This window comes from Camellia sinensis, chromosome 2 (genome assembly GCF_055761805.1).
Source record: "Camellia sinensis isolate YWXY chromosome 2, ASM5576180v1, whole genome shotgun sequence".
Lineage (NCBI taxonomy): Eukaryota > Viridiplantae > Streptophyta > Magnoliopsida > Ericales > Theaceae > Camellia > Camellia sinensis.
In genome coordinates, this window is record NC_138962.1 from 127939038 (window position 1) to 127962608 (window position 23571).

Here is a 23571-nt window from a genome sequence, read left to right on the forward strand (position 1 = left end):
AAGAACTCACTATGACCATGTGAATTGGTCACATTTAATTTGGGGCCCTCACAATATCCCTAAAGTGAGTTTTGTGGTTTGGATGGCGATCCTTGGCCGTCTTAACACTGGGGACAGGTTGCATCTGTTTGGTGTGACGCAATCTGCTGTGTGTGCATTTTGTCAGTACCATCATGAAGACCACAATCACCTTTTTTTTGAATGTCCATTTTCGGAAAGAGTGTGGTCTTGTATTAAAGGTAAAATAAATGTTGATTGGCCATCCCTCCTGTGGGATGATTTGGTCCAGATTATTGCTAAATCTGTGAAAGGGAAATCCCTGGGGGCTATTATTACCAAGCTTGCCTTTACTTGTACTGTGTACCAGTTATGGGTTGCTAGGAATAATAGAGTGTTTAGTAAAGATATGGTCCCTGAAGAGGTGGTTATTAAGTGTATTGTAGATATGGTTAGGTTCAAGGTAATGCATATAACTAATTTGAAGACTAACCATAATGACAGCTGGTATCTTAGTTCATGGAAACTGCCTCGTACTATGCTGAAGCATGCTGTTGCTGATGTGAGGATTGAGAGTTCACTAAATGTGGGTTGAGTGAAGGTTAGCAAATAAATTGTGGGGTTTCCTAATGTTTGCTATTCATATAGGTGCTTGGATTCCTGGAAAACTGATGGATGAGTGTACACTAACCAGTCTGAGGGTTGAGTTTCGTGTGAGGAATAAACACTCCATAACCCCCAACTTACTAGCCACATTGAGAGGAACTAACATGCTTATATATATCACTGTATCTTTCTCTTTTGCAGGTATATGGAGCTGTTTCCCGAGTGATGTGAGCATAGATATTTGTGGGTTGAGTGTAGTGAGCAATTATATGTGTGATGTTAACTGCTTCAGATTTCTGAGTTTTGCAAAGTCCTCTACTGTTGGTTACTTAATTCTGTTTGGTCCTTGCTGCATTACAGGGTCTACTATAATGTGTAGAATCTGTCCGGGTCACATGTGCTGTCTTGTTCTTCCTGTGTTGCTGGCTGGATTTGCATGTGTTGATGGCTGTCTGCTTGTGTCGATGGCTGGATCTGCCTGTGTTGATGGCTGGGTCTGCCTATCTTGTTCTTTTCAGTTCGGTGTGTCTCGTGGCTTGAAGTTGGACCTGCCTGTGTTGATGGCTGCTATATGCGCCTCGTGTGTGAAGTTTGATTTTCTATTATGTTTGTTTATAGTAGAATCTGTTGGTGTTTTGCCTACCCATGTGGGATGTACACGGGTGTACATGACATATGGTTTTCATCTGACTTTTTGCTGCCTGTGATCGAGTGTGTTCATGCTCCTCATTTTTCATGCGGCACATGAACACATTTTGGCTATTTCTATTATGTATGGTTTATTTAGGTTAGGACGTATTTCATTTTTTTTTTTTGGGTGAATAAGACATAAAATAAAAAAGACAGAGAACTACACAACTACAAGGGGCATACCCCAGGACCTAACAAACTATACAGCTGATGAGAGAACAAACAAAAAACAAAAAAAAACCAGTCCACTAACAAGGATCAAAACCTGCTGCCAAAATTAAGGATAATAAAAGCAATACATAGAAATAAACCCCCCCGGGATATGTGCATAAGCCGCATACTGACGAATGAGGTCTATGAACACATCCAACCGATCGAACCCAAGGCTGGAGATAAAAACCAGACCACTGACAACACAAACAAACAGCCAATGAACTAAAACCCGGCACAACCCGCACGGGTAAGCCAAAAATATCATCACATCAATACTATCTAGAATCCAAAACCAGAAGTTCAATACAGAAATAAAAAATAAGAAAAGACAAGTGACCACCAAGGCGCTACAAGCAGCCATCAAACCAGAACAGTAACCTTTGGCGTGCAATCTGCCAAACAACTGAGAATCAATAAACCAGCATTGAATAGGAGAAGTAGAATTCATCCTCTCCATGCAACTCCAACAGGACTTAGTCATTTGAATGAAACCAGAAATGCCAAGAGCTTCCGAAACAACAGGAATGCAGTCCCCGAAACCTGGCCATCTCTTGCGACCCATACAACCCAAGGCCTGCTCATACATTATAATAGACCCTGTAAGAACAGCCATAAGTAAGTACCTCCAGCAGATAAGATACAATCTACTAGAAATTGAAACAACAACAGTGCCCTCATTATAGAATCTCACATCACTCGGCCCACAATTTAGGGGCTCACACCACTCGACTTGTGCTTCCTTACCCTGCAAATAAAGATATATAATATATATTAACATTAGAAAATATGGTGGCTGATTACACTCAACCCTCATGTGAAGTGAACTTTTGATTTCTCTCATCACTCAACCCTCAAGTACACAGATGCATCCACAGAGAATTCTGACCAGGTCCTGCACAAAACAAACCGTTATGCAAACACACAATGTTGCTCACCAACACTCAACCCACATATATGGAACTCACATCACTCAGCAGCCCTCCCATATCTGATAATATGGGGCTTCAATATTGTTATTGGCAGGTTCCATTGGGCAAGAAACCAGCTGTCAGTAGCAGAACTGGGCAAGTTCTTAATGGATAACATTCTACTTCTCACCATCTGGATTATAGATTTGATAATCACCTCTTCAGGTTTAAATTCTTTGTTAAAAACACGATTATTTCTCTCAATCCAGATGTGGTAAATAGAACACAGGAAAGCATTGCTAAGAATATTAGCTCTAAGAGAGTTACCCTTGGTCTCCTTCGTAGCATATGTAACAATATCCGGCCAATCCAAATCAGGCCAATTAATGTTGCATTTGCCTTCAATAGCACCCCAGACTCTATTGGCAAATTTGCACTTAAAAAAGAGATGAGAATGACTCTCTCCAGGGTCAAGGCAGTAAGGGCACTGTGAATGAGGAGCTAAACCAAACAACATTAGTCTATCACCAGTGTACAACCTGTTATGGATAGCAACCCAGACAATGAAACTGACTTTCGGGATCCTATGAGGGCCCCAAAGGAGTTTATGCCAAACCACTCTACCAAAACTACGTCTCCAGTGATTCCAAGCTGAGTGGATGGAGAACTGACCATCAGAAGTAAGACTCCAGATAACCTGGTCACACTTGGAAGGGTTAGGTTTGCAGCATTCAGGAGTGGATGAAATCAACTCCTGAATTTCCCAAGAATTAGGAAAAGGCCACTTCCAGGAGTGACCATTAATGATTTGACTGACTTTGGTCTCACTGTTGAGGCACGAATCATACATAATCCTGTCACCAAACTTATTCCAAAGAGGACCAAGAGGGTGCCAATTGTCGTACCAAAGGAATATAGAATCTCCACAACCTACTTGGTGATTGATTAGAGGAGATATCCAGTCCCTAAGAGACAATATTTTCCTCCAAACCCAGGAAGGGTCAGGGGGGATTTTGACCTTCCAGAAGCTTCTACCCTTGAGTAAATAAGATTTAACCCACTGGCACCACATAGACTTCTCCCCACCAGAAAAAAGGAACCAAACATGTTTAGCTATAGCAGCTCGATTCCAGATATCAAGAGATTTAAACCCAAGACCCCCCTCACTTTTAGGAGCACACACAGAATCCCAAGCAATATTGGCACTGTGAGTTTTGAGCTCACTGCCAGACCAGAGGAAAGCTCTAAGAATGCTTTCAATCTCCTTAATGACCTTCTTAGGGAGAATAAACAGGGAAGACCAGTAAACTTGCATAGAAAAAAGGATGGACTGGATAAGCTGGCTCCTCCCCGCGTAAGACAAAACTCTATTAGTCCAATTCTTAACTCTCTTGGTGATCCTATCAATGAGAGGAGCACAGTCCGTAGCCCTCAATTTGGTTGTGATAAGAGGGACACCAAGATATTTAACCGGAAGTGTGCCCTCTTTGAATTTAGCAATACCAAGAATAGAGGTACGCAACCCCATCTCACAACCAGAAAAGTAGATATTACTCTTACTGGGATTAGGGATAAGGCCCGAGAGGTTAGAAAATTCCTCAAGGCCTTCCATAATAAGCTCAATAGTATGCTCATCACCTTTGCTAAAAATCATGAGATCATCAGCAAAACAGAGATTTATAATCTTAGTCTTCTCACACCTCCAATGGAACTTGAACAAAGGATGCATAGACTTCTCAGCCAAGATTTTAGCAAGAATTTCCATAGCAAGAACAAATAAGTAAGGGGATAGAGGGTCACCTTGACGCAGACCTCTAGCCCCTTTGAAGTAGCCATGAAGACTACCATTAATGCAAATAGAAAAGGATGGACTAGAGATGCAGGCCTGGATCCAAGAGACCATGACAGGTGGAAAGGCCATAGCCTTAAGAATATCGATAATAAATTCCCATCTCACACTGTCATAAGCTTTCATGATATCCACTTTCATGGCACACTTCGGGGTAGGGGACTTCCTATGGTACCCTCTCATAAGCTCCTGAGATAGGAAAATATTGTCAGATATTCTCCTACCTTGAACAAATGCTGACTGAACGGGATCAACAAGATCAGGGAGAACAATTTTAATCCTGTTTGCAATGATCTTGGCAATGCATTTGTAGATAGTGTTGCAGCAAGAGATAGGTCTGAAGTCACCCACTTTAACAGGGTTTGGGACCTTAGGAATGAGAGCAATAATGGTACTATTAACTTCGGATAGAAGTCTCCCGGACTCAAAAAAAGGTTCTAACTGCTTGGCTGACCTCTCTCCCCACAATATTCCAAGCACTTTTGAAAAAACCAGCAGAGAAGCCATCAGGGCCAGGGGCCTTATTAGCTTTAAGAGACCAAAAAGTGTCCTTGATCTCTTTGTTAGTCACAGGGCTAGCAAGCAAAAGCGATTGATCAGAAGAAATTTTAGACTTAACAAGCGACTGGACTCTATCAAACCCATTGTAATGGTCATCAATAGGGGTACCAAATAAGCCAGAGAAGAAATCTATGAAAGCATTATGAATGTCCTTAGGATCTGAAGATTTTTTGCCATCCATCATCTCCAAACTTAAGATCTTACCCCTATTGATGTTACCCTTAATGGTTTTGAAAAAGAACCTGCTATTGTTATCACCCTGACTAAGCCACTGGACTCTAGATTTTTGGTGAGCCAGACTCTCCTCAACAACCAGAGGATCAACATATTTTTTGTAAAAGGTTCTCTCAAGTTGTTGCAAGGAAGTATTGCTAGGATCCTTATCCAGCTTACACTGAGCAGAGAGGAGCTCAGACCTAGAAGTGTGGACTCTAGTAGTAACGTCACTAAAGTCTTTCTTATTCAGAGCCTTAAGAGCTGGTTTCAGATTTTTCAGCTTCTGACACACTCTAAACATAGGGACACCTTGAATGTATTGGTTCCAAATTGTAGAAACCACAGAGGAAAAGTCCTCATGGTCAGCCCAGAAGTCAAAATATTTGAAAGGTTTCTTGAAAGAAGTCACCTTATCAAATATATGAACCACAGCTGGCGAATGATCAGATATGCCAGAGGGCAAAAAGGTAGCAAACGAGGCAGGGAATGCATCGAGCCAAGCCTCATTTACTAGCACTCTGTCAATCTTAGATGCAATGTAATCCCCACTAGTTCTCTTATTGGCCCAAGTGAATTGGCAGCCTCCATAGGAGAGGTCAACCAGCTCGGCTTGTAAGATACGAGAGTTGAACTCCTCTTTATCCTTAGACCAGCCAGTAGAGCCTCCAGATTTTTCATAAGGAAATCTAATAGCATTAAAATCTCCTAAAATTACAAGAGGAATATTGGACTGAGCTTGGGAAATATTGACCATGGCCTCAAAAAAATCTTTCCTAACTTCATGTTTATTCTCAGCATAAACAAAACAGACTCTGAACGTATAATCCGTGGTTAAATCATGCACTTCACAAAAAATATACTGATCAGATTCATGTAGCTTTTGAATTTTACAAAAAGCTGAGTCCCAGCAGACACAAATCCGCCCAGTTTTAGAAGGTTGTGAGTTTGTCAAAAAGGGCCAATTGTTGACACCAGAAGAGAAAATCTGTTGTTCATTCAAAGCTTTTATTTTAGTTTCCAAAATGCCCAAAATTTTAATGTCTTCATTCAGCAGGAATTTTCTAACTTCTTTATGTCTGTGAGGATTATTAAATCCTCTAACATTCCAAGATGCAATTTTTAAAGACATTGGAAATAACAAAAAATTCACAAACCCACAAACCAGTAGAACTGGAGTTACCTGCGTTTCTTCCTCTGGCTTTTATTACCCTTGCCAGAGGATTTACCTTTTGCACTTGAGCCTGCTTGGGCTTGCTTGCCAGTATGAAATTTGCCAGGAGTGGTTTCCACTAGATTCTCCACTTTAGCCAACAATTCTGTATCGTGAGGGAGGACTAGGCTTTGTGATTTTTACCAGTTCCTTCTGAAGGGCCACCAGATCCTCCATATTCTCATCCCCTGACTCCACCTCTGTTGGATTTAGCACCTCTCTGTGAGTTTGATCAGATAGTTCCACTACAGTCTCCACCTGACCTTGCATTTCTGGGTGGTTCTGTTCTTCCCCAGTTTGTGGCAAGCTTTCCTCAATAGGCTCCTCATTGTTTACTGTCTCGGTAGTCGTTTCTGGAGCACCAACTTTCCTCTTACCCTTGGCCGTAACAGTTTCCCAGCCAGGATCAGGGTGATTTTGTACTTCCTTTTGGGTGTTGATTAGGGCCGCAACCTGAGTTTTCACACATCTGGCTGTATCGTGCCCAAAGGCTATGCAGTGATCACATTTTGGAGGTAAACCTTGGTATTCAACTTTGACTGTGGCTTCTATACCTTCACAGTCCACTTTAAACATAGCCGGTAAGGTAGATGTTGCTTCTACTTCAACACACACCCTAGCAAAGGACACCCTACTACCCTGTTCCGTGAGTTGGTCCATAAAAAGAGGGACACCTACAGCACTAGCTATTCGACTTAGTCCATCACTAGCCCAGTATTCAAATGGGACATTGAAGAACTTAGCCCACACAGGGACCTTGGTAGCTTTTTCCTTAGATAGTTTCATCATACGGGTCCATTTTTTCAAAAACAAGTTAAAACCACCTATATACCAAGGCCCTCCCTCGAGAACTGAGGTACAACATTCTGGGTTATCAAAAATGAAAAAACTAAACCCTTCCCCATTAGCTAAAACCTCTTTCAATCCTTTATTTTTCCATAGACCAAAAGCGCTATTTTTCAAATAATTGTAGGAGACCCCTTTATCCAGAAAATATCCAACCAAACACGAATCCCATTTTTCTAAAGGGTTAGGACGGGTGGGTAGGTTCACACTGACATAGCCCTCACTGCGATTAGGAGGCACATACCTGAGGGGAACGCTGGATCGCGTAGATGAGGCGGCCACATCTGCCCAGGTTCGAGTATAAGCTTGACCTCTACCACCCCCTTGACCTCTACCACCTCTGCCTCCTCTGAAGTTAGGGTTCCCCCCCCTTTGCGGACGCATCTCCTCACGGTCTCCTTCCACACTGAAACTTGGGTTCGGTGGGTCTTCAGTATCTTGTGCAGTTTCCTGTCCTTTGGGTAGATCTGACTTGGGTTCGCCATAGCCCTTCGTTTCGTATCTATTACGAGCAACCAATATACTGTCTTGGAGATTTTGGAACATCGGGTTTTCGTCTTCCCTGCGATCCGACCATCGAGAGGTTGATAGAGAACCATCTAGGTTACTAGGGGTCAAGATTGATGAAGAAGGATCCTTCAACCTTGCCAATCGGTCAGCAACTCTCTGAAAATCTGAATCCGTCAACTGAGTTCTTCGATCTGTTAGGTTTAGGGTTTTCCTTCCACCCTCAGCGTCATCGATCTTTTCTGACAGCAAAATTGCATCTACACTTGTCTCAACATTTGGATCCATGACTCTATCGCTTAAGATTTCGAATTTGTTACTCCAGATAGTTCTGTTTGTTTCGTCAGTTTTTCTGGGTAATTCTGGAATGGCTTAGTTTTTGTTTTTTCTTTCTCTGGTTTCCTGTATAGTGCTTTGGTTAGGGCCTGGGGTATGCCCCTTGTCGTGGTGTAAGTTTTTTGTCTTTTATTTTATGACTTATCCACCCAAAAAAAAAACTCAAACTAATCTTGCTTGGCCTCTAATAAAGAGATTTTTCTGAGTAATTTTAGTTTAACGGTATTAGTTTAATCTAAGCACCTCATTTAAGGTTTTCTAAATCATCTAAGTCTTCAATTCTCAAGTCCAAAAGGATGAATTTGAATTTCTTTTGATTTTCTTCCTCTTTCTCTTCCATTTCCCTGACTTTCTCTTCTAGCTCTCAAAAAGAAAGTTTCTTTACAACTTTCTCCGTCCTTCTCTCTTTTGTTCTAGAAACTAATCAGCTTAGCTAACTAATTGTTTTATAAGCTTAAGTAGCCAAACATAATCTTAACAATGAAAATCATTAACGTTGAGGGGATTAGGTTGAGAGCTTCTCTCTCTAAAATCTAGAGAGAGAAAGCTCCCCTCCGTTGTTACCCATGGAGTATGGTTCCGATTATCTCCCTCACCCTTGAGGGAGAATGTGTTCTGGGCAACCAGTTGTTTATGGTTCTTTGTAGATTCAATGCCCAAGTGCTGGATTTACGGTTCAGTGTCGAAAAGCTAGGTTCATGGTTCTTTGCTTCTCTAAGTACAAACTTTGTTTTGTAGGAGAGAGAGAATCGCATGTAATGGTGGTCACTGTTGGGTGTTGTAAACTGGCGGTGATGGTCCGGCTGTTTTGTGTCCTGGGCTATTTTCCAGCAATGGTGTGTTCTCTGCTTTGAGCTCTATCTTGTTGTTAACTTCTCTTTCCAAGTCATTACTGTCTTAGTGAGAGAGAGGTATGTGCTTTGAGTGTGTATTTTGGGTCTTGATGAGCTACGGTTGAGGGTGGCGCCATGACTGGTTTTGCTCCGTGTACTCAGCATGGTTGTGTCCTCGGTGGTGTTTTGTCGCCGGTGGTGATGGTGTTTGTTTGTGATGGTTTTTGTTGTGATTTGAGCTCGTGACAGTGCTGGTCAGTCGGCTTGTTGATTGGGTTTTGGTCTCAGTAGCCTGGGCATGGGTTTTCGTTCTTGGCTGCCGATCTGCTGTGTTTCATGGTGGTCGTGTGGTTCGAGGGTTGACACGTGGGATTCACGGTTTGTTTGGAGGTGGGTGTTGCTTCAAGCATCCTTTCTAACATCCATGGTGATCATCGGCGTGTTGGATATCATCGGCGAAGATCCAAGCTCGTCGGAGGTGGTTGAGGTTTTTTTGTTTTGGTTCAGACTGGTTTTCACACCGGTGGCCACGGTGTTTTCACCGTCGCCGTGTATACGACGTGAATTGCTTACGCACTGGTCTACGCATGGTTTTTTTGGTGCGTGCTGAGCTGCCCAACACGCTAGGCGTAGTGCGTATACTAGGCGTGTTGTAGCTATCTGTTAGCAGATACATGGGGAAGACAGAGAGTGGTTGACGGGTATGATAATTTCCCGCCCACCCATGTGTATAGCTGGATGCACATGGGTGCCCTGTGGGCCCGTGTGTTGTTGTTTGAATTTTTGACTCCAATTTTGGGAGGAAAGTTAATATTTCCTGAAGAGGTTGATTGGTAAAGTTGTGAGTTGCACGTGTTTGTTGTGGGGTTCATTTGGACTTCATGGTTATTCTTTAAATGGGCCTACTATATTGTGCTGTGCCGTGTTTTGTTGTCTATTGAATTTCTTTTGTATAAATTGTCCATATATCTTCCCCAAGTATTTAACTATTATCTATTTGATGATAGTAAGTACTTGGGGACAAATTGATAAATGGACAATTTTAAATTTACATTGGTTTTATTTTAATCAGTTATTTGTATTAATCTCCCCTCTTTTTTGGAGGGATGCGAATTTGTTGTATTACCTGGGGTATGCCCCTTGTAAACGTGTAAATTTTGTCTTTAATTTATGACTTACCCACCCAAAAAAAAAAAAAAAAAAAAAGCTTAAGTAGCCAAGTTTAACTCAGACTAACCTTGCTTAGCCTCTAAGAAAGAGAATTTTATGTGTAATTGTAGCTTAACGATATTTAAGGTTTTCTAAATCACCTAATTGTTCAATTCTCAAGTCAAAAAAAATGAAGTTGAATTTCCTTTGTTTCTTTTCCTATTTCTCTTTCCTTTCTCTGACTCTCTTTTCTAGCTCTCAAGAACAAAGTTTCGCTGTAACTTTCTCTGTCCTTCTTTCTTTTTTTTAGATACAAATTAGCTTAGGCAACTAATTGTTTCGTAAGCTTAATAATTGGCCAAGTTTAACTCAAACTAATCTTGCCTAGCCTATAAGAAAGGGAAGTTTCTGTTTAATCAAGTTAGTTTAACTTAAGCAACCCATTAAATATTTTCTAATTCACCTTAGTGTTCAACTCTCACGTCCAAAATGATGAATTTGAATTCCCTTTGATTCTTTTTTTGTTTTTTTTTTCCTTTCTATTTCTCATTCTTTTCTCTAGATTTCTGTTCTAGCTCTCAAGAAGATAGTCTATCTGTATCTTTCTCTGTCCATCATCTTCCTTCTCCCTTTTGTTCTAGAAACTAATTAGCTTAGGTAACTAACTCGTTTATCAGCTTAAGTGCCCAAGTTTAAATCAAACTAATTTTCCTTAGCCTCTAACGAAGAGAATTGTCTGAGTAATTGTAGTTCAACGATATTAATTTATAACTTAAACACCTCATTTATGGTTTTCTAAATCACCTAAGTGTTCAATTGTCATGTCCGAAAGGATGAATTTGAATTTCGGTTGATTTTCTTCCAATTTCTCTTTCTTCTCTATGACTTTCTCTTCTTGCTCTCAAGAAGAAAGTTTCTCTGTAACTTCCTCCGTCCCTCTCCTTCCTTCTCTCTTTTGTTATAAGAACTAATTAGGCTTGGTAAATAATTGATTCATCAGCTTAAGTGACCGAGTTTAACTGAAACTAATCTTGCTTAGCTTCTAAGATACAGAATTTTCTAAGCAATTATAACTTAACAATACTCGTTTAAGTTAAGTACCTCATTTATGGTTTTCTAAATCAACTGAGTGTTCAATTCTCAAGTCAGAAATGATGAATTTGAATTCTTTTCGATTTTCTTAATATTTGCCCTTCTTTGCACTAACCTTTTTTTTTTTTTCCAGCTCCGAAGAAGGAAGTTTCTCTGTAACTTTCTCTGTCCCTCTCCTTCCTCCTCTCTCTTTTGTTCTACGTACTGATTAGCTTAGGTAACAAATTGTTTCATAGCTTAAGTGGCCAAGTTTAACTCAAGCTAATCTTGCTTAGCCACTAAGATAGCAAATTTTCTGAGTTATTGTAGCTTAACGATATGAGTTTAACATAAGCACCTCATTTAAGATTTTCTAAATCACCAAGGTATTCAATTCTCAATTTCACAAAAATTGAATTTGAATTCTCTTTGAATTTCCTCCTATGTCTCTTTCTTTTCTCTAACTTCTCGAACTTCTCTTCTAGCTCTCAAGAAGGAAAGTTTCTCTGTGACTCTCTCCTTTGGTTCCAGAAACAAATTAGTTGTGGTAACTAATTGTTTCATAAGCTTAAGTGGCCAAGTTTAACAAAAACTAATCTTGCTTACCCTCTAAGAAAGAGAATTTTCTTAGTAATTTTAGCTTGACGATATTAGTTTTACTTTAGCAACTCATTTAACGATTTCGAAATCACCTAAGTGTTCAATTCTCAAGTCCAAAAGGATGAATTTGAATTTCCATTTTGTTCCAATTTCTCTTTCTTTGCTCTTACTTTCTCTTCTAGCTCTCAAGAAAATAGTTTCCCCGTAACTTTCTCCGTCCTTCTCCTTCCTTCTCTCTTTTGTTCTAGAAACTAATTAGCTTAGGTAACTAATTGTTTCATAGGATTAAGTGGCCAATTTTAACTCAAACTAAGCCCTCTAAGAAATGGAATTTTTTGAGTAATTGTAGCTTAACGATACTAGTTTCACTTAAGCACCACATATAAGGTTTTCTAAATCACCTACGTGTTCAAATCTCAAGCCAGAAAATAATGAATTTGAATTCCTTTTGATTTTCTTCATATTCCTGTTTCTTTTCTATAACTTTCTCTGCTAGCCCACAAGAGGAAATTTCTCTGCAACTTTCTCCGTCCTTCTCCTACCTTCTTTCTTTTGTTCTACGAACTAATTAGGTTTGGTAACTAATTGTTTCATAAGCTTAAGTGGCCAAGTTTAACTCAAACTAATCTTGCTTAGCCTCTAAGAAAGTTTCTTTGTAACTTTCTACGTCCTTCACACTCCTCTCTTTCATTCTAGAAACTAATTAGCTTAGTCATAAACTTAGGTCGCCAAGTCTGACTCGAACTAATCTTGCATAATCTCTAAGAAATAGAATTTTTCGAGTAATTGTAGCTTAACGATATTGGTTTAACTTAAGCACCTCATTTAAGGTTTTCTAAATCACATAAGTGCAAGCCCAAAAGGTTGAATTTGAATTCCCTTTTTATTATTTTCCCGTTTCTCTTTCTTTTCCTTGACTTTCTCTTCTAGCTCTTAAGAAGAAAGTTTCTCGGTTACTTTCTCTGCCCTTCTCCTTCGTTCTCTCTTTCGTTCTAGAAACTAATTAGCTCAGACAACCAATTGTTTTCATAACCTTAAGTGGGGAAGTAGAACTCAAACTAACCTTGCTTTGCCTCTAAGAAAGAGAATTTTCTGAGTAATTCTAGCTTAACTATATTAGTTTAACTTAAGCACCTCATTTAAGGTTTCTGACTCGCCTAACTGTTCAATTCTCAAGACTAAAATTGTGAATTTGAACTCCCTTTGATTTTCTTCCTATTTCTCTTTCTTTTCTCTGACTTTCTCTTCTATCTCTGAAGAAGATAGTTTGTCTAGAAGTTTCTCTGTCCTTCACCTTCCTTCTTTCTTTTGTTCCAGGCACTAATTTGCTTTGGCAACTAATTGTTTAATAAGCTTAAGTGGCCAAGTTTAACTCAACTAATCATGCTTGGCCTCTAATAAAGAGATTTTTCTGAGTAATTCTAGTTTAACGATATTAGTTTAATCTAAGCACCTCATTTAAGGTTTTCTAAATCATCTAAGTCTTCAATTCTCAAGTCCAAAAGAATGAATTTGAATTTCTTTTGATTTCTTCCTCTTTCTCTTCCATTTCCCTAACTTTCTCTTCTAGCTCTCAAGAAGAAAGTTTCTCTACAACTTTCTCCGTCCTTCTTTCTTTTGTTCTAGAAACTAATCAGCTTAGCTAACCAATTGTTTTATAAGCTTAAGTAGCCAAGTTTAACTCAGACTAACCTTGCTTAGCCTCTAAGAAAGAGAATTTTATGTGTAATTCGCTTAACGATATTTATGGTTTTCTAAATCACTTAAGTGTTCAATTCCCAAGTCAAAAATGATGAAGTTGAATTTCCTTTGTTTCTTTTTCTATTTCTCTTTCCTTTCTCTAACTCTCTATTCTTGCTCTCAAGAACAAAGTTTCGCTGTAACTTTCTCTGTCCTTCTTTCTTTTTTTTTAGATACTAATTAGCTTAGGTAACTAAGTGTTTCGTAAGCTTAATAAGTGACCAAGTTTAACTCAAACTAATCTTACCTAGCCTATAAAGAAAGGGAATTTTTTGTGTAACTATAGCTTAATCATGTTAGTTTAACTTAAGCAACCCATTAAATATTTTCTAATTCACCTTAGTGTTCAACTCTCACGTCCAAAATGATGAATTGGAATTGCCTTTGAATCTTTTTTGTTTTTTTTTCCTTTCTATTTCTCATTCTTTTCTCTAACTTTCTCTTCTAGCTCTCAAGAAGATAGTTTATCTGTATCTTTCTCTGTCCATCTTCTTCCTTCTCGCTTTTGTTCTAGAAACTAATTAGCTTAGATAACTAACTGTTTCATCAGCTTAAGTGCCCAAGTTTAAATCAAACTAATTTTCCTTAGCCTCTAACGAAGAGAATTGTCTGAGAAATTGTAGTTCAACGATATTAATTTATAACTTAAACACCTCATTTATGGTTTTCTAAATCACCTAAGTGTTCAATTGTCAAGTCCGAAAGGATGAATTTGAATTCTGGTAGATTTTCTTCCAATTTCTCTTTCTTTTTCTATGACTTTCTCTTCTTGCTCCCAAGAAGAAAGTTTCTCTGTAACTTCCTCTGTCCCTCTCCTTCCTTCTCTCTTTTGTTCTAAGAACTAATTAGGCTTGGTAAATAATTGTTTCATAAGCTTAAGTGACCAAGTTTAACTGAAACTAATCTTGCTTAGCTTCTAAGATACAAAATTTTCCAAGCAATTGTAACTTAACGATACTCGTTTAAGTTAAGTACCTCATTTATGGTTTTCTAAATCAACTGAGTGTTCAATTCTCAAGTCAGAAAGGATGAATTTGAATTCTTTTCGATTTTCTTCATATTTCCCCTTCTTTGCACTAACCTTTTTTTTTTTTTTTTGGGGCTCCGAATAAGGAAGTTTCTCTATAACTTTCTCCGTCCCTCTCCTTCCTCCTCTCTCTTTTGTTCTACGTACTCATTAGCTTAGGTAACAAGTTGTTTCGTAAGCTTAAGTGGCCAAGTTTAACTCAAGCTAATCTTGCTTAGCCACTAAGATAGCGAACTTTCTGAGTAATTGTAACTTAACGATATTAGTTTAAAATAAGCAGCTCATTTAAGATTTTCTAAATCACCAAGGTATTCAATTCTCAATTTCACAAAAATTGAATTTGAATTCTCTTTGAATTTCCTCCTATTTCTCCTTCTTTTCTCTAACTTTTCTTCTAGCTCTCAAGAAGGAAAGTTTTCTCTGTAACTCTCTTCGTCCTTCTGCTTCCTTCTCTCTTTTGTTCTAGAAACTAATTAGCTTAGGTGAGTAATTGTTTCATAACCCTAAGTGTCGAAGTCTAACTCAAACTATCCTTGCTTGGCCTCTAAGAAAGAGAATTTTCTGAGTAATTGTAGCTAAACAATATTAGTTTAATATAAGAACTTCATTTAAGGTTTTTGAAATCACCTAAGTGTTCAATTCTCAAGTCCAAAAGGTTGAATTTGAATTCCCTTTGATTTTCTTCCTATTTCTCTTTCTTTGCCCTAACTTTCTCTTCGAGCTCTCCAGAAGAAAGTTTCTCTGTAACTCTCTCCTTCCTTCTTCTTCTTTCTCCTTTGGTTCCAGAAACAAATTAGTTGTGGTAACTAATTGTTTCATAAGCTTAAGTGGCCAAGTTTAACACAAACTAATCTTGCTTACCCTCTAAGAAAGAGAATTTTCTTAGTAATTTTAGCTTGACAATATTAGTTTTACTTCAGCAACTCATTTAACGATTTCGAAATCACCTAAGTGTTCAATTCTCAAGTCCAAAAGGATGAATTTGAATTTCCATTTTGTTCCAATTTCTCTTTCTTTGCTCTTACTTTCTCTTCTAGCTCTCAAGAAAATAGTTTCTCCGTAACTTTCTCCGTCCTTCTCCTTCCTTCTCTCTTTTGTTCTAGAAACTAATTAGCTTAGGTAACTAATTGTTTCATAGGATTAAGTGGCCAATTTTAACTCAAACTAAGCCCTCTAAGAAATGGAATTTTTTGAGTAATTGTAGCTTAACGATACTAGTTTCACTTAAGCACCACATATAAGGTTTTCTAAATCACCTACGTGTTCAAATCTCAAGCCAGAAAATAATGAATTTGAATTCCTTTTGATTTTCTTCATATTTCTCTTTCTTTCCTATAACTTTCTCTGCTAGCCCACAAGAAGAAATTTCTCCGCAACTTTCTCCGTCCTTCTCCTACCTTTTTTTTTTTTTTTGGGTGAATAAGTCATAAATTAAAAACACAGAAAATTACACATACACAAGGGGCATGCCCCAGGCCCTAACCAAAGAAACAAAAAAACAAAGGAACAAAAACAGCCTAGATCAACAAGCTAAGAAATTGAAAACGAGTCAAAATACCAAAAAACAAACAAAGCCTAATGAACAGTCCACACACACCGACACAGACCCGAACATACAAAAATGTTCATGTGTCCCATAATAAACATATGGGAAAGATGAACACAATCAGACAGGTTCGGGACCATACAGACCAGCTTAAACATGCACATCCCGCAGTTAAAGCATAAGACCAAAAAAATGCAACATGCATTCATCAGGCTTTGACAACCAAATAATAAAATAAATAAAAAACAAAAGGTTCATCACATCCTGGGCATTTCCAGCAGCCATAGTTAACAAAAAAACTGAAGTCCATCCCGTGGCTGTCCCATTTAGCAGAGAACCTAGGATGCTATCCACAGATATTGCTCCTATGCAAAAGAGGAACATGTCGAAAGAAGACCAAGCACAGCTCACAGGCGTACCATAATCCACAGTACGAAACCCAAAAAACAACAAAACAGAAATGCCGTGCACATCCCGCACGGATAGGCCAAAAGGAATTAAACACAGCAAACCGTCTATAATGTCCAACCGTAAGAAGTTAAAATAACAGAAAAGAAAGACAATCTTCCCACCAGAGGCGCTACAAGCAGCCATAACCACACACCAGGAAACTCTTATACCCGAGACATTTGTACCAGCAAACCATCAATGCCCATGGAGACGCAGCTGACCTCCCATGCCACCCATGCCTTGCTTACACTCTGTAGTAAACCCGCATTGTGTAACTTGAAGACATTACAACCAAATGAAGGAAGAAAACCATGCTTCAGGAACATAATAATAGAGCTCACAATATAGGACCTCACAACACTCAACCCACAGTATAAGAACTCACACCACTCAATAACAGCATCCTTAGCCTGCATATAAAAATTTACTATATATGTAAACATTAGTACAAAACAATTTGAGGACTGAATTCACTCAACCCACAATAAGCTACAGAAAGTGTTTGCTTCTCACAACACTCAACTCTCAAGAGAAATCCATAAGCACAGCAACTGCAAAGATGAGCAAACAATTAGGAAACAAATTTTGCTCTCCTTCACTCAACCCTCATGTAGAGAAACTCACATCACTCAGCAGCCCTCCCATTCCTGACAGAGGAAAGGGGCTTCAAAACATTTTCAGGCAAATTCCAATGAGATAGAAACCAGTTATCCCCTGGAGATCTGGGAAAGGTATTAACAGAAAGTAATCTCCCCCTAACCATGTGAATAATAGATTTGATAACATTACTGAACTTCCTGTTATTCCTCTCAAGCCAAAGATTGTAAACAGTGCACATCAAAGCCAACTTAAGGACATTAGCTTTGAGAGATTTACCCTTAGTTTCTCCTGTAGCATGAGTAATGATCCCAGGCCAATGAAGATCTGGCCAGTTAACATTGCATTTACCTTGAATAGCATGCCAAACATTAGAAGAGAATAGGCAATCAAAAAAGAGATGAGAGTGACTTTCATTGGGATCCTGGCAAAAGGAGCAGGTTGTGATCACACCAAAAGCAGACACTCTATCACCAGTATTAAGCCTCTCCTGAATAGCAAGCCAGACAATAAAGCTAACCTTAGGTATTTTATGGGAACCCCAGACAAAATCATGCCAAGCTATTTTGGCAAACTTACTTCTCCAGTGGTGCCAAGTAGACTTGATGGTGAATTCCCCATCAGAAGTGAGGGTCCAACTAATAAGGTCATTTCTAGAGGAATCAGGTCTACAACTCTCAGGAGTAGACGAGATCCACTCTTGAATTTCCCATGAATTAGGGAAAGGCCAATGCCAAGAGTTACCACGAACAATTTGACTAACTTTGGTCTCACTATTAAAGCCAGAATCATACTGAATTCTATCCCCATATCTATCCCAGAGGGGCCCAAGAGGATACCAATTATCATACCAAAGGAATGTGGAGTCACCCTTACCTATCTTGTGGAGAATAAGAGGGGAGACAATATTCCTAAGAGACAAAAGCTTCCTCCAAACCCAAGAAGGGTCACTAGGAGTTTTGACATGCCAGAAACTTCTACCCTTGAGTAAGTACGATTTTACCCATTGGCACCACATAGATTGTTCCCCCCCGGAAAATAGAAACCAAATGTGTTTGGCAATAGCAGCCCTATTCCAAATCTCAATGGATTTAAAACCCAAACCGCCCTCATTTTTAGGAGCACACACCTTGTCCCACGCAACTTTAGCACTATGCTTTTTGAGCTCAGTACCAGACCAAAGAAACGCCTCAATCTCCTTAACCTCCTTCTTAGGAAGGATGAAAAGAGAAGACCAATACACTTGCATAGAAAAGAGAATGGTCTGAATGAGCTGGCCTCTTCCAGCATATGAAAGAATTCTGTTAGTCCAGCTCTTAACCCTCTTAGTGATTCTATCAGTGAGTTGGTTACAGTCAACCGCTCTTAACTTAGTAGTAATGAGAGGAACCCCAAGATATTTAACAGGGAGGGTCCCTTCACTAAACTTAGCAACTCTAAGGATCGACTCTCTCAACTCATAGTTGCAACCAGAGAAGTAGATATTGCTCTTGTTAGAGCTAGGAGTGAGGCCAGAAAGACTACTAAACTCATCAAGGCCAGCCATGATTAGTTCAATCGTGGGGACATCACCTCTACAAAAGATCATAAGATCATCAGCAAAACAGAGGTTAACAATTTTAGTTTTGTCACACCGCCAATGAAACTTGAAAGCCGGGAGATGAGACTTTTCAGCAAAAATCCTAGCAAGAATTTCCATGGCTAGGACAAAAAGGTAGGGGGACATGGGATCACCTTGTCTAAGACCCCTGGCACCTCTGAAATAGCCATGCAGGCTACCATTGATACTGATAGAGAAAGAAGGGCTAGTAATGCACGCTTGTATCCAAGACACCATAGTAGGAGGAAAGCCCATAGCACGAAGAATATCAATGATAAACTCCCATCTAACGCTATCATAAGCTTTCATAATGTCCACTTTCATGGCACACTTAGGAGTAGGGGAACCTCTATGGTACCCTCTCAGAAGCTCTTGGGAAAGGAAAATATCTGATATTTTCCTACCAGAAACAAATGCGGACTGAACAGGATCAATCAGATCAGGGAGAACTGTTTTAATCCTATTAGCAATAATTTTCGCAATGCACTTGTAAATGGTATTACAGCAGGATATAGGCCTATAGTCCCCAACTTTTACAGGGTTAGGAACTTTAGGAATAAGAGCGATAATGGTACTATTGACTTCAGAGAGTAACTTACCAGATTCAAAGAAAGTTCTGATGGCTTGGGTGACCTCTCTACCAACAACATCCCAGGAGCTCTTAAAGAAGCCAACAGAAAACCCATCAGGGCCAGGGGCCTTATTGGGTTTTAACGACCAGAAGACATCTTTAATCTCCTTATCAGACACAGGACTAGCAAGCAACAAAGATTGGTCTTGAGAAAGCTTAGTTTTCACCAGAGAATTAATCCTAGCAAAACCATTATAGTGATCATCAATAGGCTTTTTTTTTTTTGGGGTAAGTAAGAAATAAATAAAACAAGAAAAGAAGCTAATGTTGAATATCCTGAATATCTCTTGAAAGCATCTTGAATATCCTCCGGCTTAGTAGTTCTAAGCCCATCATGTCTCTTAATACAGAGAATTTTACCCCGATTAATGTTGCCTTTAATAGACCTAAAGAAGAACTTGCTATTACTATCCCCCAAACCAAGCCACTGGATCCTAGACTTTTGGCGAGCCAAGCTTTCTTCAGCAGCACTAAGATCCACATACTGTTTATAGAGACTCTTTTCAAGTGTTTGTAGAACAGGATTGCCAGGGTCCTTATCCAACTTCCACTGAACAGAATTTAACTCCGAACTCGTAGCCAGGACTCTAGTGGAGATATCACTAAAATCCTTTTTGTTCAAAGCTTTAAGACCAGGCTTCAAGTCGCGGAGTTTTTGACAAATACGAAACATAGGAACCCCCGGGATATACTGATTCCACACCTCAGACACAGTAGGAATAAAATTTTCATGGTGAGCCCAAAAATCAAAAAACTTAAATGGTTTCTTAAAAGAGGCCCCATCAGTAGAGACAGTAACCACTGCCGGGGAGTGATCAGAGACAGATGAGGGATGAAAATAAGCAGAGGAAGCTGAGAAAGAATCAAGCCACGATTCATTCACCAGAACTCTATCAATTTTAGTTGCAATATAGGCCCCACTGTCTCTTTTATTAGCCCAAGTGAATTGGCAACCACCATAAGACAGATCCACCAATTCAGACTGAAGAATATGAGAATTTAAAGCTTCTTTTTCACTAGACCACACAGATGAGCCACCAAACTTCTCAGACCCATACCGAATAGCATTAAAATCACCTAACATAACCAGAGGGACTTTGGACAGCAGACAAGAGGTCCTGACCATGTATTCAAAAAACTCCTTCCTAACAATATGCCTATTATCAGTATAAACAAAGCAGGCTTTAAAAACAGCATCTTTCGCAAAATCAGTGATTTCACACAGCAAAAATTGATCAGATGACTCAATTAACTTAACTGAACAAAAAGTAGCATCCCAGCATACACAAATTCTCCCAGTTTGAGTAGGAAGTGAGTTAGTCAAAAAGGACCAATTATTTAAACAAGATGATAAAATATGATTTTCATTTGTAGCTTTTATTTTGGTCTACAAAATGCCCAAGACCTTAATATCTTCACGGTTCAAAAATTTTTTAACTTCTTTATGCCTAGAAGGGTTATTAAACCCTCTAACATTCCATGATGCAATTTTAAAAGTCATTGGAAACAACAAAAATTTACTAACCCACTATCAAACTAAACTGGGACTTACCTTTGTTTCTTCCTCTGGCTCTTGTTGCCCTTGCCAGAGGAGCTACTTTTTGCAGATTGAGTTTGTTTTGCCTGCTCTTCTATTGGAACAACTTTTTTTGGTGTAGTACCCTTCAAATTTTCCACTTTCTTGATGAGATCTGTATCATGTGGTAGGACCAGCTTGGTAAGCGCCATTAACTCCTTCTGAAGCTCATCCAGCCCTTCGAGGTTGGGAACAGAATGCTCCCCAGTACTAACCCCCTGATCAATTTCCTTAAGCCCATCACTTAAGTCCTCCACTGCCACTTCCAGGGATGCTTTAGGTGGAAGGCTCTGACCAGTTTCGTGAATTTCTTGAGTAGCCCCTTCTTGCACTTCTAGTTGCTCAGTGTCCAAGATAGGGTCCCCCACTTTCCTTTTACCCTTGGCTTTCACAGTACTCCATCCTGGATCAGGATGATCTTCAGTCTCCTTTTGAAGGGAAATCAAATGGGCTACTTGGGTCTTCACACACTTAGTAGTATCATGGCCAAAAGCTTTGCAGTGGTCACATTTGGGAGGAAGCCCTTGATATTCCACATGGATAACCACCTCTTCACCCCCACAGTTTGCTTTGAACATAGACGGCAGTGTGGAATTAGCATCAGCTTCTACACAAACTCTAGCAAATGAAACCCGGTTTCCCTTCTCTGTAAGATTATCCATAAACAACGGAACTCCCACTGCACTCGCAATACAACTAAGCCCATCACTGTCCCAGTATTCGAAGGGGACATTAAAAAATTTAGCCCACACAGGGACTTTAGTTGCTTTTTCCTTAGTCAATTTCATCATCCTGGTCCACTTCTTGAGAAATAAATTGAAGCCCCCTATGTACCATGGTCCCCCTTCAAGGACAGAGCTACAACAGTCTGGATTATCGAAGATAAAGAAACTAAATCCCTCAGTATTAACCAGAACTTCTTTCAACCCCTTACTTTTCCACAAACTGAAAGCACTATTGCGTAAATAGTTGAAAGAAACTCCCTTATCCAGAAAGTAACCCACCAAACAAGAGTCCCATTTTTCTAAAGGATTAGGTCTAGGGGGCAAATCCACACTAACAGCACCCTCATTACGAATTGGTGGAACATACCTCCGCGGAACATTGGACCGAAATGATGGCGCCGCTATCTCTGCCCAGGATTTAGTGTTTGGTTGCCCGTGACCTCCCCCGCGTCCTCTCCCTCCTCTACCTCCTCTGACTGCAAAACTACCTCCCCGAGGAGGATCAACTTCATCACGAACCTGTATAGGCTCATCAGAGGGGTTCCGATCATGTACCTCTTCAATCTGATGTACACCGATGGACGGTGATTGGTTGTCTTCCATCGTGGCAAGAGACGGATCTGACTGTAACGTCTCTGTTTCCCCCTGAGCTCGAGAATCACTACGATTTTTTGCCACCACAATGCTATCCGGAAGATTTTGAAACACAGAATGGACGCTATCCATACGATCTGACCAACGGGGTGGATCCATACCTTGGATGGTTGGTGTAGACTCCCCTTTCAAACGCCTCAAACGATCTGCAACCCTTTGAAAATCCTCCTTCGAAACGAGATCTAGCCCTCGATTCAGATGATGTAGGGTTTCAACCCTTGGTTCAGGAACAACAGTGAGATCCACTTTGGATTCGCGATCTAGATGAGAAGTCGCCGTAGGATCCATCTCACACTCACTCAATATTTCAAACTGATTTTTCGTAAACCCTAAAACGTCAGTCGGATTTTTTAACACTTCTCCCCCCAAAAGCGGAAGATTCATATCCACCAGAGATGGGCCCCCAGAACTAGCCATTGCATTTACTTCTACCATCGCATTCAATGAGGAATTGAAACCCTAGAAACACAGAGTTTCTAGAGAGAGGTAGGAGCTTCTTACTCTAACCCATTGAACTTTTTCTAACTTCTCCTACCTTCTCTCTTTTGTTCTACGAACTAATTAGGTTTGGTAACTAATTGTTTCATAAGCTTAAGTTTCCAGGTTTAACTCAAACTAATCTTGCTTAGCCTCTAAGAAAGTTTCTCTGTAACTTTCTACATCCTTCTCACTCCTTCTCTCTTTCATCTAGAAACTAATTAGCTTAGTCATAAACTTAGGTCGCCAAGTATGACTCGAACTAATCTTGCATAATCTCTAAGAAATAGAATTTTCCGAGTAATTGTAGCTTAACGATATTGGTTTAACTTAAGCACATCATTTAAGGTTTTCTAAATCACATAAGTGCAAGCCCAAAAGGTTGAATTTGAATTCCCTTTTATTATCTTCCTGTTTCTCTTTCTTTTCCTTGACTTTCTCTTCTAGCTCTCAAGAAGAAAGTTTTTCGGTTACTTTCTCTGCCCTTCTCCTTCGTTCTCTCTTTTGTTCTAGAAACTAATTAGCTCAGACAACCAATCGTTTTCATAACCTTAAGTGGGGAAGTACAGAGAAACTTTGTGGCTAAGCAGAGAAGTTAGAAACTTCTCTTGAGAGCTAGAAGGGAAGTTAGAGAAAAGAAAGAGAAATAGGAGGAAATTCAAAGAGAATTCAAATTCAATTTTTGTGAAATTGAGAATTGAATAGCTTGGTGATTTAGAAAATCTTAAATGAGGTGCTATGTTAAACTAATGTCGTTAAGCTACAATTACTCAGAAAGTTCGCTATCTTGGTGGCTAAGCAAGATTAGCTTGAGTTAAACTTGGCCACTTTGAAGAGAAGTTGTAGAATGGGTTAGAGTGAGAAGCTCCCGCATCTCTCTAGAAACTTGTGTTTCCAGGGTTTTAATCCCTCATTGAATACGATGCTAGGAGTTAATGTTGTGTCTAGTTTTGAGA

At 39.5% G+C, this 23571-nt stretch overlaps 2 protein-coding genes across 2 annotated transcripts; both read right to left on the bottom strand.

Moving 5' to 3' along the window:
• Positions 1-1492: 1492 nt before the first annotated feature.
• On the bottom strand, positions 1493-7891 carry LOC145819019 (uncharacterized). Its single transcript, XM_082912997.1, has 7 exons — positions 6395-7891; positions 6221-6294; positions 4718-6137; positions 2605-4632; positions 1885-2251; positions 1639-1785; positions 1493-1500 (listed from the first exon to the last, which is right to left on the bottom strand). Exons 1-7 carry the CDS (start codon positions 7889-7891, stop codon positions 1493-1495), a joined length of 5541 nt encoding a protein of 1846 aa, XP_082769123.1.
• An 8628-nt stretch (positions 7892-16519) lies between these two features.
• On the bottom strand, positions 16520-22573 carry LOC114272330 (uncharacterized). Its single transcript, XM_082912998.1, has 5 exons — positions 20736-22573; positions 19434-20340; positions 17060-19338; positions 16849-16906; positions 16520-16765 (listed from the first exon to the last, which is right to left on the bottom strand). The coding sequence occupies exons 1-5, from the start codon at positions 22571-22573 to the stop codon at positions 16520-16522; spliced, it is 5328 nt and encodes a 1775-aa protein (XP_082769124.1).
• Between the last annotated feature and the right edge of the window lie 998 nt (positions 22574-23571).

Bases quoted from the DNA above. Each gene is read 5' to 3' on its own strand.
- LOC114272330 (XM_082912998.1), bottom strand. From the start codon at position 22,573: ATGGTAGAAGTAAATGCAATGGCTAGTTCTGGGGGCCCATCTCTGGTG. The intron at 20,341-20,735 runs GTAAGTCCCAGT...TACTGATAATAG, and splicing joins AGCCAGAGGAAGAAACAAAG to GCATATTGTTAGGAAGGAGT. The intron at 16,766-16,848 runs GTAGCTTATTGT...TTTTATATGCAG, and splicing joins GTGAGAAGCAAACACTTTCT to GCTAAGGATGCTGTTATTGA.
- LOC145819019 (XM_082912997.1), bottom strand. From the start codon at position 7,891: ATGGATCCAAATGTTGAGACAAGTGTAGATGCAATTTTGCTGTCAGAA. The intron at 6,295-6,394 runs GTAAAAATCACA...CATACTGGCAAG, and splicing joins TGGCCCTTCAGAAGGAACTG to CAAGCCCAAGCAGGCTCAAG. The intron at 6,138-6,220 runs GTAACTCCAGTT...TTGGAATGTTAG, and splicing joins AGCCAGAGGAAGAAACGCAG to AGGATTTAATAATCCTCACA.